The following is a 13,360-nucleotide window of genomic DNA, read 5'->3' on the forward strand; positions in this document are numbered from 1 at the left end:
TGATTACTATACAAATCAAAGGGTCATTTAGTGATATGTTTTCAAGCTGCTTTAAAACATGGCACCAAAATTTCTTAAAAGAACACAGTGTGACATTATTTTCAAGGTAATGTATTACCACCACCCAATGCAAGAAAATACATCTAAAGATAATCAGGAGGTACAGAATAGAGCTTGACCCCTAAAGTAGATTATAGGGATCATTTGCTTGTGTGAAGGCAGTGAGCAAAAACATTTATTTGCACTTTGCACACTGCCTTCTTTTGTCCATGAATTTCTGCATTTCTCTGTGATCTGTTTCCGAAAAGCTAAGAGGCAGCAGAGGACAAACAGAGCCTTGTCCTTACCACCTGTGCCAGGAAATACAGACAGGAATGACCTGTGCCCCCATCCCTCCCTGCATCAAACAGCACTGTATTCATTATGGATGGGAGGCGGGCGTCACAAAGACAACCTCATGCCTCTGGCCCTCTACCCTTCCCCTACCTTGTGTCATCCAGTCCCACAAGTTCACTGGCCTGTGCCCCCTGGAAGGTGTGCTCTGCACCTCACTCTAGCAGAGCACAGCAGAATTGCTTTGTGAATGAACACTAAGGGCAGAAACACACGATGCTATTTCGGGAAATTAGTCACCCAACGACAAATCGCTTCTTCTTTGGGCGACTAATCTCCTTGAACTGCCTTCCCGCAGCTAGAATGTAAATCGTCGGTGGGATGGCACTCGATCGATTTGGTTTGCCAAAATCGTTTTTTCCTTGTGAGGCAACTTTGGGCGACTTCCTAAAACAAAGTGTTCAGAGTGCCGGCTAGAATGTAAATCGCCGGCGGGAAGGCAGTTCAGGGAGATTAGTCGTCCGAAGAAGCAGAAGCGGTTTGTCGCTGGGCGACTAATCTCCCAAAATAGCATTGTGTCTCTGCCCTAAAGGGCTTCCTCTTGTGCCCCTTAGTGTTCTAGCACTTCTGCCCAGGGCCACATTTAGCATAGTAGCAGTGTACTAAATTATCTCCATAAAGTAGGGTGGGGGCACTGGTTTAGGGTCTGTAGTCTTATTTTATTATAAAAGGTGAATGATCAGGTTAGGGTCTATGTTTCTTTGCCCTGATTACAGGGGAATGATTGGATAAGGTCTATACTAAAGTGTCCCCACTGTCTAATTAACACATTCTCAAGTGCAGGACAGATATTGGACCGGGCTCTGTAACAAATTCTCTTGGCTAAACTGAGCTGATTTGGACAGGTCCTGTCCTATTGTGTACAGGAAGTAAATGGGTCAGGTTCTGTACTACTTTCTCCCTATTGCAGCAATGAGAATGGATCATGCAGCATTTTTGTGTCCCACCACTGCAACAGAGTGACTAGGTGACAGTCTGCATGACAGCATCCCTACTGCAGGACAGTGACTGGACAAGGTCTGTGCTACATTGCTCCAAGTGCTTCGATGCAATTAGTTCAAGGTCTGTACTACAGGTCTCCAGTTACATTGAATGATTAGGGCAGGTTCTAAACTACGGTGCCCGGGGCCAAGTTCTGTATAACACACTTGCCGGGTCAGGGTCTTCACTGCAATGATACTATTACAAGAAAATGACAGTATCGGGTTCTGGAATTTAGAACCCCGCTGCTTTTAAGGATTTAAGTCAGGTTCTGCATCAAGGTGCCTCCATTGTAATAGGTCCTGGAGCAACCTCTGCACTACAGCATCTGGAGAAGGCGATTAGACCTAAGATCTAATCGTTGCAGTGGTTTTCAACGTGCCTTTTGCAATATTAACAGAGCTATGCAGGAGAGTGAGTTAGTGAGGTTCTGTGGTGGGGTTCTGTATGACTGTCCCTCCACTGCAGGGGAGAGGGTGCTGCTTGCTTGTCACTGCAGCAGAGCTAAGAAAACAACTGCAGAGAGAACAGAGCTGCCCTATTACTAATCACAGTGAAAGGGTGCCAGGCTGCAGAGACTACCCGGCTGCTCACATACCATTCTCTACATAAGCTACAGGATCAATTGCAAATATATTGCCACCTCATGGCAGAGAGAAGGGTTCACTGAACATTAGTGTGTATATAGTGTAATAAAATAATTAGTAATAACTAATTCATACATAACAATAAAAGAATGATATCAAATAGATACACAGAGATAGGGACTATGATAATTACAATAAACAATGCACTGGCCTTTACTACAGGCACTTATGTGTATATAACATGTAGTATAAAGAGCAATAGAACTAAACACATCCCTGCAGGGAGGCACTGGTTAATAATGTGCTTAGAATACTCACAGACATATGGCTGCAGGAGAGGCTCTCACACAGTGATGAGGATACCCGGTGCCTCAGTCTCAAGTCCTGCCGGGGTTCTCGGTCCAGCTCATTGGATGCACAACACGGGGGGAGCTGACATGTCTGTAGAAGAGATCGCCTATCAGGCTGCTTAAGTTTCCATAGCTGGGCCGAGAGCCACACACAGCTCTTTGTTATTACTCTGGGAAAGGAACCTCTCTAGAATACCAAATGGTCCGGGGCTGAAACTGACACAAATCTCAGCCAACCAGGAAGCGACATTCTCTTAAGGACGCTCCACCCTTTTCCTTCTACTTTTGTGACCACGGACTGGGATTCCGGGTATTGTTAATAATCGGGCTGCTTCCAAATGTCTGTCACTGAAACATCTCGTTCGTCAAAAGGGAGATGATAATGATGTCAGATTAAGTCTCCTCTCGACACGCCAAAAGGAAACGGTACTAGAAGCTGTATGTTTACACAGGGCAGTGGTACTGCGGCCACCTTAAAAATCAATGGCAGCGCCCAGTCCTGCCAAGCAGAGTCCTCTCATATACAGGTTTATATGACAGGGCCACCTTAAATGAGAAGTCAACCTGTTCGGGAAAAACCTCCCCCCCTCCCTCCAGTGTCGGAGTAGGACACCAGGGGCCCACCAAAAAACCTTATATCAGGGACCCACCAATGAACCATAGAAGAGGGGCCACTCTCAGTGCTATTACTCTTTCTCTGCTCACTTAAAGGGATACTGTCATTGGAAAAAAAAAATCTAATTGAATCAGTTAATAGTGCTGCTCCTGCAGAATTCTGCACTGAAATCCATTTATCAAAAGAGCAAACAGATTTTTTTTATATTCAATTTTGAAATCTGGTAGATCTTAGAACAACACTCAATAGTAAAAATCCATGTCCCACTGAGACACATTCAGTTACACTGAGAAGAATAGTGCTTGCCCGTTAAAGTAGATTATAGAGAAGGAAAAACAGCAGCCTGCCAGAAAGCATTTCTCTCATAAAGTGCAGGCACAAGTCAAATGACCAAAAAAAATTGAAAACTTTGTGACTCTCCGGCGCATGTGCAGTTGGAGCTATTTGCTGTTATGGAGCTACTGTGCATGCACCGCCGGGCCAGTCCAACACTGGGGGTGAGTAACAAGTTAGAGGCATTTGCCATAGGGGGGGAGGGAAGGGTTTTTTCCCCATACAGGTTGACTTCTCCTTTAAAGGGGTTATTCACTTTAAACGTTTGGTATAAGCAACTTTTCAATTGCTCTTCGTTATATATTTTTTTATAGTATTTGTTAAGGGATACTGTTATGGGAAAACATGTTTTGTTTTTAAATGCCTCCATTAATAGTGTTGCTCGAGCAGAATTCTGCACTGAAATCCATTTTTCAAAAGAGCAAACAGATTTATTTACTCGGGGCTAGACATATTGTCAGTTTGCCAGGTGCCTCAAGTCAAGTGACTTGTGCTCTGATAAACTTCAGTCACACTTTAGTAGAGTGATATCACTAGGGTTGCTACCTTTGCCAGTGGCTAAAGCCAAACAAAGGGGGAGGACAGATAGAATTGGGGCGGAATAGTGATGTTCGGGTGACATCAGAGATGATGTCGTAGAGTTTATGATGCCGGTCAGGGTTATTGCAACTGGCTGGATTTCTGTCCAGTTTTTGCAATGGAACAGTTTAAATCGAACAGTTTTGAATGGGCAGCCCTTTGACAAACTGAGATGTCCAGTTGAAACGCACACGTCTGGAAACCTTATCTCTATCTATTCTGCCCCATAGGTAAGATCAATCCTTTAACTACAGGTATGGGATCTATTATACAGAAATCTGTCCTCCAGAAAGCTTTGAAATACAGCAATGCTCATTAAGAAAAAATATTTCTTCTTTTTGATTGATTTGCTTATTTCGGTTTCTGTAATAACAAGAAATTAACTGCACTTGATAACAATTAAGACATGTCAAGGTGAGTATCTTTGATTAATTGGTTTTCATTTATTGGCCAGATTATTGTTCGGGGTTTCACATGGAAACAGAAAATTGAGACCCAAACAGGCCTTAGAAAAACTGAACAGTTCGGGTCAAAACCGAACACGTGGCAACCCTAGATATCAGCCTCCTCCCCCCAGCAACACATCAGCAGAACAATGGGAAGGTAACCAGATAAGAGTTCCCTGGTACATATAAGAACATCACTCAGTAGTAAAAACCCATGTCCCACTGCGACCCAATTCAATTACATTAGGAGAAACAACAGCCTGTCAAGCAGTTCCATCATGAAGTGCTGGCTCTTTTTAAAAAGAACATGACCACGCAAAATAACTTGAGATGGCTGTCTACACACCGAAATTACAACTAAAAAAATACACTTATTGGATTAGGAATAATGGTAGAGTAAATTATTTACAGTGTAAACAGTGTAAATTAGGAATAAAAACTACACCATTAAAATCCTTTAAATGATTTGCCTTATTCTTCTTCTGACTCTTTCCTGCTATCAAAAGGGGGTCACTGACCTCATCTAAAATGTTCTGACAGGTTAAGGGCACACCTAGAGTCGCCTAGCGACTAATTGCCTCTTCTTTGGGGAGACTAATCTCCCCGAACTGCTTCCCCGCGTCTTCCGCCAGCTTTAATGAAAAAACACCTGCGCTAATGCACTTGCGGCGCTTCGATTTCCAAAGATGCCCAAAGTTTACTAGTGAGGAAACTTCGGACAACTTCGGGAAATCGCAGCACCGCAAGTGCATTGGCGCAGGCGTTTTTTCATTAAAGCCGGCAAAGACACGGGGAAGCACTTCGGGGAGGTTAGTAGATTAGAAGCGATTAGTCGCCGGGCGACAATCTTCCCGAATCTCCAGGTGTGCCCTAACCCTTAAGCTACAAATGTATTGTTATTGCTACTTTTTATTACAAATCTTTCAATTCAGACACTCCTCTATTCATATTCCAGTCTCTTATTCAAATATGATTGCTAGAGTAATTTGGACCCTATCAACCAGATTGCTGAAATTGCTGAAGAGCTGCTGAATAAAAAGCTAATTAAGTCAAAAACCCCAAATAATGAAAACCAAATGCAAATTATCTCAGAATATCACTCTCTACATCATATTAAAAGTTTACTCAGAGGTGAACAACCCTTTTAAAAGCAGGTCCATTTAACCACTAAGGACAGTGACAACAAACGTTATAGCATTTGAGTTTGAACCATCCCTTTAAACATCTAGCTAGTATGGCGTGTGCTGGCAGTTCTGCGGTTCCTTTTTTTTAAATCAGATTCTTGGAAGTGATTTTTGCAGAACACCGTCACCTTAAATTGACCTTACATCAGACTGTAATAATGCATGCTAGGAACAGAGACAGGGAAAACTAGAGGGAGTAATCGAAATATAAAGCTATCCAACAGCAAGAAGAGAATACACCCATTGTGTTTAGGGTGTAATATATGGCAATTACTGAGAGGGAGAGAAAAACATTGCAAACACTACCAATTTCCAGGGCAGCCTATTAAACTGGACTAGCAAGAAATAAAGGTTGCCAGTGAAAAAAAAATTCACACCCCCATATTCCCAGACAAATAAGGTACTGCCTGAACCAGGCAGGTTAGGGTAGGATAGGCTTATGGGTAATGCCACATGGGGCTGTTTTAGGTGCTTTAAAGGGGTGGTTCACCTTCAAATTAATTTTCAGTATGTTATAGAATGGCTAGTTCTAAGCATCTGTTCAATTGGTCTTCATATATTTATTTTTTATTGTTTTTGAATGATTTGCCTTCTTCTGACTCTTTCCAGTTTTCAAATGGGGGTCACTGACCACATCGAAAAACAAATGCTCTGTAAGGCTACAAATGTATTGCTACTTTTTATTACTCATCTTTCTATTCAGACCCTCTCCTATTCTTATCCCAGTGTCTTATTCATGGCCGTGCATGATTGCTAGGGTAATATGGACCCTAGCAACCAGATTGCTGAAACTGCATACTGGAGAGCTGCTGAGTAAAAATCGAAATAACTCAAAAACCACAAATAATGAAAAAAAGAATGAAAACCAATTGCAAATTGTCTCGGAATGTCTATCTCTACATCATACTAAAAGATCATTTAAAGGTTAACAATCCTGCAACTGCAAATTGTCTTAGAATATTACTCTTTATATCATACTAAACGTTAAATCAAAGGTGAACAACCCCTTTAAGAACAGGTCATTCTGACCAACAAGGCAGTGACAACAAATGTGATAGCATTTGAGTTTTGGTCAGTTTAGTTGGGTAACCAACCAAGCCTTATTTTGCACAATTAGTGTGATCCATGCAATTAGTAAACTGCATCGGCAGCATTCATTACATTAGTAAAGTACGGTAACTGGTCCTTAAGTGTATACAGCAAAACATACTGCTCAAGATGAGATGTGTCCCTAGAGTACAAAACTATAGCAAATGCACCATCAACATCCAGATGGGAGCACTTCTTTAGTAAAGCTTATAAGCAAGATGACACCCAAAACCTAGCATGCATAGCATATTATGAGTAGAAAGGGATGAAACAGGAAACTGAGCAGAAGAGGGATTTTATGTCATTATTTAGGTGTAGAATTAAAGATTGCTAACCCTATCAAGGCCAGATGTGTTATTAGAGGTGGGTAGAAAGGATTATTTACATAAAATTGTTTAGTGTTCCTTTAGGGTCAGGGCACACGCTCAGATTTGGGGAGATGAGTTGCCCGGGCGAATAATCTCCAGAATCTGGTCTTGTGCCATAACCCTTAAAGTGGCCTTACATGTAACAATTATCAATCTGACGATTCAGCAATATCTCTTCCCTTCAAAGGTGCCTGATCAAAATTTGTGTCTTGGCCGATCAATGAGACAACCGATATCAAAGTATTTTGCGGATATCAGTCGACTCATCTCCCACCATACACTCACCGAATATTGTATGAAACTTCATACTTTGTTTGGTACGATAATATGTGTGTGTGACCACCTTCAGAAATAATGGCAGCAATAGATTAGCACCAGAGAGGCATCAAGAGCAAATAATCAGATCCAAACTAGCAGGTATAGCTTATTTTAGCTGAAAGCTTAAAGTATTACTTGACCCTAATTTCAAAGATGTCTAGACTGCCCCACCAAAAAAAAAAAAAAAAAAAGACTTACCATTACAGAGCAGCAAATGATTATTATGCTGTAAATCCAAATTCAGGAGTGGCAGGAGAGGGGGATAGACCAAGACAAATCAACTGGTCAGAGGATTATGGCTAACTCTGAAGGCAACCCTATGTAAGTTGTGCCCAGTAGCAGAGGGGAATATATGTTTCTGTGCCCTCAAGCCTCACAAACTTATTTGTTTATCTGAAATTTGGCAAAATTATCAAAATACCAGTTTAAGGCATTGTGTAAGGCATTAGGTACTGGAAGTAGCAGGTATACAAGCGGATCACTTTGGCACACATACATTTAGGATAGGTGCAGGAACAGCAGCAATGTCATGCTTGCTAGAGGCACAAATAACAGCATTAAGTCACTGGAATTCCAACACGTACAGAGCTACTTTAATTTAGAATGCTGTAGTTCTTAACATGCAAACAGATTGCCTAGTGGGCTAGCTGGGCCAATAGTCACACAACTCTGTCATTAATCAGGTTAAGGAACCTCTCTAAAATTCCAAATGGTAAAGGGACGAAAGCGAGACCAACCAGGAACCAGCATTCTCTTAGGGAGAAGTAACTTTTTTCTTCTCTTATTATACTGCAAATGATTTCTATCCAACAGAATACAAACCCATAGTAAAGATAATACCATTGTAAAGGAGTTGTTCTTCATTTTCATCAGGTAACCTGACAAAGTGAACATGAGCCTTCTCTCTACACACCCAAAAGAAACAACACAAGAGACTGCATGTTTCCATAGGACAGTGGTTCTACCACCTTAAAGGTGTGGTTCATCTTTAAGCTAACTTTTTGCCTGTTATAGAATGGCTGTTTCTAAACAACTTTTCAAATGACCTTCATTTTTTCTTTTTTTATAGCTTTTTAATTGTTTGCCTAATTGTTAGCTTTTTAATGGGGGTCACTGACCTCACCTAAAAGACAAATACTCTGTGAGGCCACAAATGTATTGTTATTGCTTCTTCTATTTCTTACTCATCTTTCTATTCAGGGCCTCTCATATTCCAGTCTCTAATCAATACATGGTTGCTAGGGTAATTTAGACCCTAGCAATCATATTGCTGAAATTGCAAACTGGAGAGCTGCTTAAAAAAAAGCTAAATAACTCAAAAACTACAAATAATAAAAAATGAAAACCAATTGTAAATTAACAGAACCAATCAACCTAGTAATGCATGTTGGGATGGATGCACAGAAGACAAAATGGAATAACATAACATGCTCGGCAGCACGTTGTGATTAGGGTGTAAAATATGACAATTACTGAAAGAGTGAAACCTACTAATTACTAGGTTTACATGACAAACTGGAACCCTCGTGTAGTTCTGCAGCTGCTAGAAATAAAGGCTACCAGTGAAAAGTCACACCCAAAATGGCAGCTTCATAGTGCAGAACATTGACTGGTTTCTGGGAGGTTCTGAAGAAACATAACTACTTTGGACACTACACTGTTCCTACTCCTATCTAAAGTGAATACAATTTAACAGTACTTGCTGATTGCATTTGCTTTGAAGCACATGCTCCCTCTGCAAGCTGCTAATGTACATCAGGCTAGCCTTCAGCCCTGTGCCAGCAAGACACTTACAGTATCTCAAGATATTCACTGACATGATGATAGATTATGTAAGTGAATGTAAGCCCTGCTTCTAAATTATATTCCCCTAAAGCAGTAAGGTGGGGGGAATGTCTGATTCAAGCATCTAATCCACCTACACTCTATGTTCACGTACAAAGTGAAATCATTACCCAAAGTAAAAACATAATTCCAGAAATGGAACAATAAAAAACACATACTTGTCTCCGTCTAGTACTATGTGCAAAGTGATTCAGTGCACTAATATGGACATGTGATGACTGCCCTTACTTATTACATTCAGTGATATAGAGAGTAATGTACTCATTTTAAAGTATAAGATATAATATATCCCCTACTGGGAACATTTGTTTAGTGAAGACTTGCACTTCCTCTTAGATATGTTATAGGTAAAACAAGACTATTAAATACCAACTGAATAGATCCATTACCACAAAAAGGCACAAGGCCATAGGCTGAGTATTTTTTCTTCTATAGGGCATTGAACTTCAAAGTGATTCCTAATACAGGTATGGGGCCTGTTATCACAATGCTCGGACCAGGGGTTTCCAGATAACGTATCTTTCTGTAATTCGGATCTTCATACCTTAAGCCTAATAGCATATCATGTAAACATTCAATAAACCCAATAGACTGGTTTTGCTTCCAATAAGGATTAATTATATCTCAGCTTGGATCAAGTACAAGGTACTCTTTTGAAATTACAGTGAAAAAGGTAATCATTTTTTTTAAAAAAAAACTTGGATTATTTGGATAAAATAGAGTCTATGGAGCTTTCTGGACAGTGGGATGCCGGATAACGGATCCCATACCTGTATCATTGAACAACAAAGTGCACAATTTTCAAATAAGTCTTGCAAAACATTATTAAAAAGAGGAACTAACCCCCTTCAGAGGCTCCTGTCATCTCCACAACCACATCAACTTCAGTAGTTCAATAGTGACAGATGTAGAACAGGAAATAGTGACCGGACAAACTTAGTATTTTTGGCTGGGGAGCTTGACCCATTTACTGAAACTACAACATCTATGTTTTGGGGGGACACTCCACCCTTCTTCAGGATATAAGGACAATGATCAGTGATGTTTGGCCATGACACATTCAGTCTCAGACTCCCTAATGGGGAGCCACACCAGCTTAAAATTGTTTTGTTTCCAAAGCATCTGGGTGTTTCTCATCCTCATGCCACAGATCTTGAGTAATTGGTTTAGATACATGCTGCATAGAAAAACACCAGATTCAGGATTTGGCTTTAAAGCTCTGGGTTCTGTATGTAACAATTTTAGGTCATTTTTTTGTTCACTGTTAATACAATTTGCCTATTGTGTTTGAATATGAAAACTGGTTGGACTGGACAGCAGGACAACAGAAGAAACCTGTTGGGCTTTGGCACTTGTAGACCCCACTGCCTGCCTCCGGGGATTGTTTTTCAGAGGTACACAGTGGGGCAGCTCGCAGGCAGGAGGGGTTAGTTGTAGTAGCGGGGGGGGGGGCTTGAGGTGATGGACCCCAGACACCCCAGATAATGCAAATTGGTGTTCAGGTTTGGTTTGGTATATAGTGAAATCTCTTGTGGAGAGTTCAATATTTTGTTCAGCCTTCTGTTACACTATGTAATGAGTTTTAGTAGCAGTCGGATGCAAGCCAAATCCATTACATAGGTAAAAGCAATATATATTAAAGTGTATATTTTGATTCACGCCAGAACTGTACACTGTTATTTTACACCACCACAGAGCCTGTTTAATCCATTGCACCATTCCAAGTCAATGGGGCCTAGGAAAAATTCCTTAATTAAAAGTTATTTTTAAAGGTGTGTATTTCGATTTAACCAGCTTCATAATACAAATAAGTGGTTATATACAAAGAGTGGGGGAAAGAAGGGCATGAGCACTAACAGGTGCAAAATTGTGCTTAGTCAGGGAAAACTACCACTGTCTGGTAGTGCTCTGCACCTCATGCAGAATAAATCGAGCCTGTGCAGTTAAAGCTGATCCCGGACAAGCTCCCACGGTACACGCTCCATGTCAACAAAGTGACAGAAGAGGATCCACAGGGACAGAAGATGGCACCTGTGATCTCCACAGATGCACATGAAATGAAGTTTCAGCGTGTGTATGATGGGAGATGAGCCAACTGATATCGGCAAAAGACTTGGTTAGAATAGATTGTAAGGCCTCTTACACATGGCCGTTTTGCCTGTGCTCCCATGAATCGCGATTTCTTCTGGCCGCAGGGTAGTGCAGGAGTAGTCGCAGCCAATTATTTTGAAGGGGCTGTAATAACACAGACGCATGTAAGCGGCAAACGCAGGTTGGGACGCAGGAGAGCACAGGCAAAAACATCAGTGTGTAAGAGGCCTTACAATCTAACCAAGTCTTTTGCCAATATCAGTCTTTTGTCGATAGGCAGTGTGTAAGAGCCCTAATTGTTATGTCTATGACCACCTATACTCTGCATTTTTATTGCAGGTTCACAAATAGAGACACCTTTGATATAATAAACGGTGCAGAGAATGGGACATGGGTTTGGTGGGGGGTGGTTGAGTTCCCTTTATTGTATTCAGAGAGTTACGTTTCTCCATACAAAGCTGGAGTACCATTTACACCCATTTCATGTTTTTTGAAGTTATTGATTTCACTTTGCCCCCTGAGATGTGTATAACATCAAATGTAGAATATGTGTAAACTCTATAAGTAGAGTACATGGCTATATGAGCACACCTTTACCCAAAATGAAAAACCTCATTGTGGGTGGCGTTAGATAGAATTAGCATAATTACAACTTAATAATTGCTACTGCTTGCAATAAATCAGAGAAAATTACAAATCCCATTTAAATGTATGCACACACAATGTACAAATCTACATACCAATTTTACTAAGTCGGAAATAATTGTTCCCTCAGTCTGGAAGGTAATGCTAGAAATCATAAATGCTGTATATATGCTGTAGATGATGTTTGATTGTAAGAGCCAACCCCACATAGTTACAGTAGTCCCAGGCATAGTTACATAGGAATTAAATCAGATTTTCTCCCATACAAAAAGGGGATAACAGATCATTTACTTGTGTGTTTAATAAATGTTTGTCTGTCCGTTCAAAAATGATGATTATGCTACGTTTAATCTGCCACCAATCCCTCAATGCAAATTGAAGCCTCTCAATATTATTATTTCTTGTCAAAAGCAAGGGAAAAAAGCAACCAGTCTTTGATTATCTTTGAATTGTAAACCCCAGCACTAACCAGGGAATGGGAAGAAAAATCTTCACTCCTGGGAGGTGGTCGTTGCCATCTTGGAAACATCCTGGTGCTTCAAACACAAACACACTTTTCCCTCACCAGCTGTCAGTGATTTAAGGAGTCTCCCGTATTCAGAAAACTTCTGGGAAAAATTTCAGAAAAAGGGGTGGGGAAGTGAGGTTTCCCAATCTAATTCCCTGATTACCTATGGAATTTCAGAACATTCAAAACTTATTTTTTTCCCAATTGAATTCTGAAAACAATGATTTATTTTCTGAAACGAAAGCACGCCTATGTATTTTCCAGTGTTTGTTGCTTAGTGAAGCATTCTACCTTTTCCAACAACAAACTGGCCACCAGGAGTTACCGTTTCAAAAAGTCATGGCTGCTCTTGAAAAGAAATGGAAGAGAATCCTACTACAGGTATGGGACCTGTTATCCAGAATGCTTGAGACCTGGGGTTGTTTTTATTTTTATTATTAAGGAAATCTATTTTAATATTTTGAATTATTTGATTGGAGTATATGGGAGATGACCATTTTGTAATTCAGAGCTTTGTGGATAACAGGTCTCTGGATAACGGATCTCATACCAGTTATTGTTAATCTTTATTTCACGTAAACTTAAAAAGCTTTTCTCCACTTTTATGAATTAAATACAATGGGTATTACATAATTTCTAGTATGAGCCATCACTACGTCATTAACGTATGATCCTTTTGTACCTATTGAGTATTACTGCCATGCAGGGTTGGACTGGGCTGGCTGGACACCAGAAAAAAACCCGGTGGGTCCTGGCCATAGTGGGCCAAGCTGGCCCAGACCACTCTCCACCTGAAACCCTGGGTGCTGCACCCTGATCATGGACACAAGAATAGAAAATAAGATATGCAGGGGGTTTGCAGCTGGGATGGGTGGCAGAGGAGGTTTTAGCTGGGGTGGGGGGCCCTGGGTTGTGTACCAGCCCCTGAGGTTGCACCCCCTGGTGGGCCCCAGACACCCCAGTCCGACTGCTGCCATGTCAAAAGATGCAGGATTTAAGAGGTAAGACAGATGTAATGGCACTTTGT

The 13,360-nt window shown here is 40.9% G+C and overlaps 1 protein-coding gene across 1 annotated transcript in view; it reads right to left on the reverse strand.

Annotated features, from left to right (window-relative positions):
• Positions 1-12,437, reverse strand: part of klhl17.L (kelch like family member 17 L homeolog) — a 54,375-nt gene extending 41,938 nt beyond the window's left edge. Inside the window, exon 1 of the mRNA XM_041569331.1 lies at positions 12,295-12,437. Within this exon, the coding sequence (XP_041425265.1) occupies positions 12,295-12,354 (60 nt within the window). The 5' untranslated portion in view covers positions 12,355-12,437. The remainder of the gene's footprint in view (positions 1-12,294) is intronic.
• Positions 12,438-13,360: the final 923 nt, after the last annotated feature.

The sequence above is a fragment of the Xenopus laevis genome, chromosome 7L (genome assembly GCF_017654675.1).
Source record: "Xenopus laevis strain J_2021 chromosome 7L, Xenopus_laevis_v10.1, whole genome shotgun sequence".
In the NCBI taxonomy this organism is placed as follows: Eukaryota; Metazoa; Chordata; class Amphibia; order Anura; family Pipidae; genus Xenopus; species Xenopus laevis.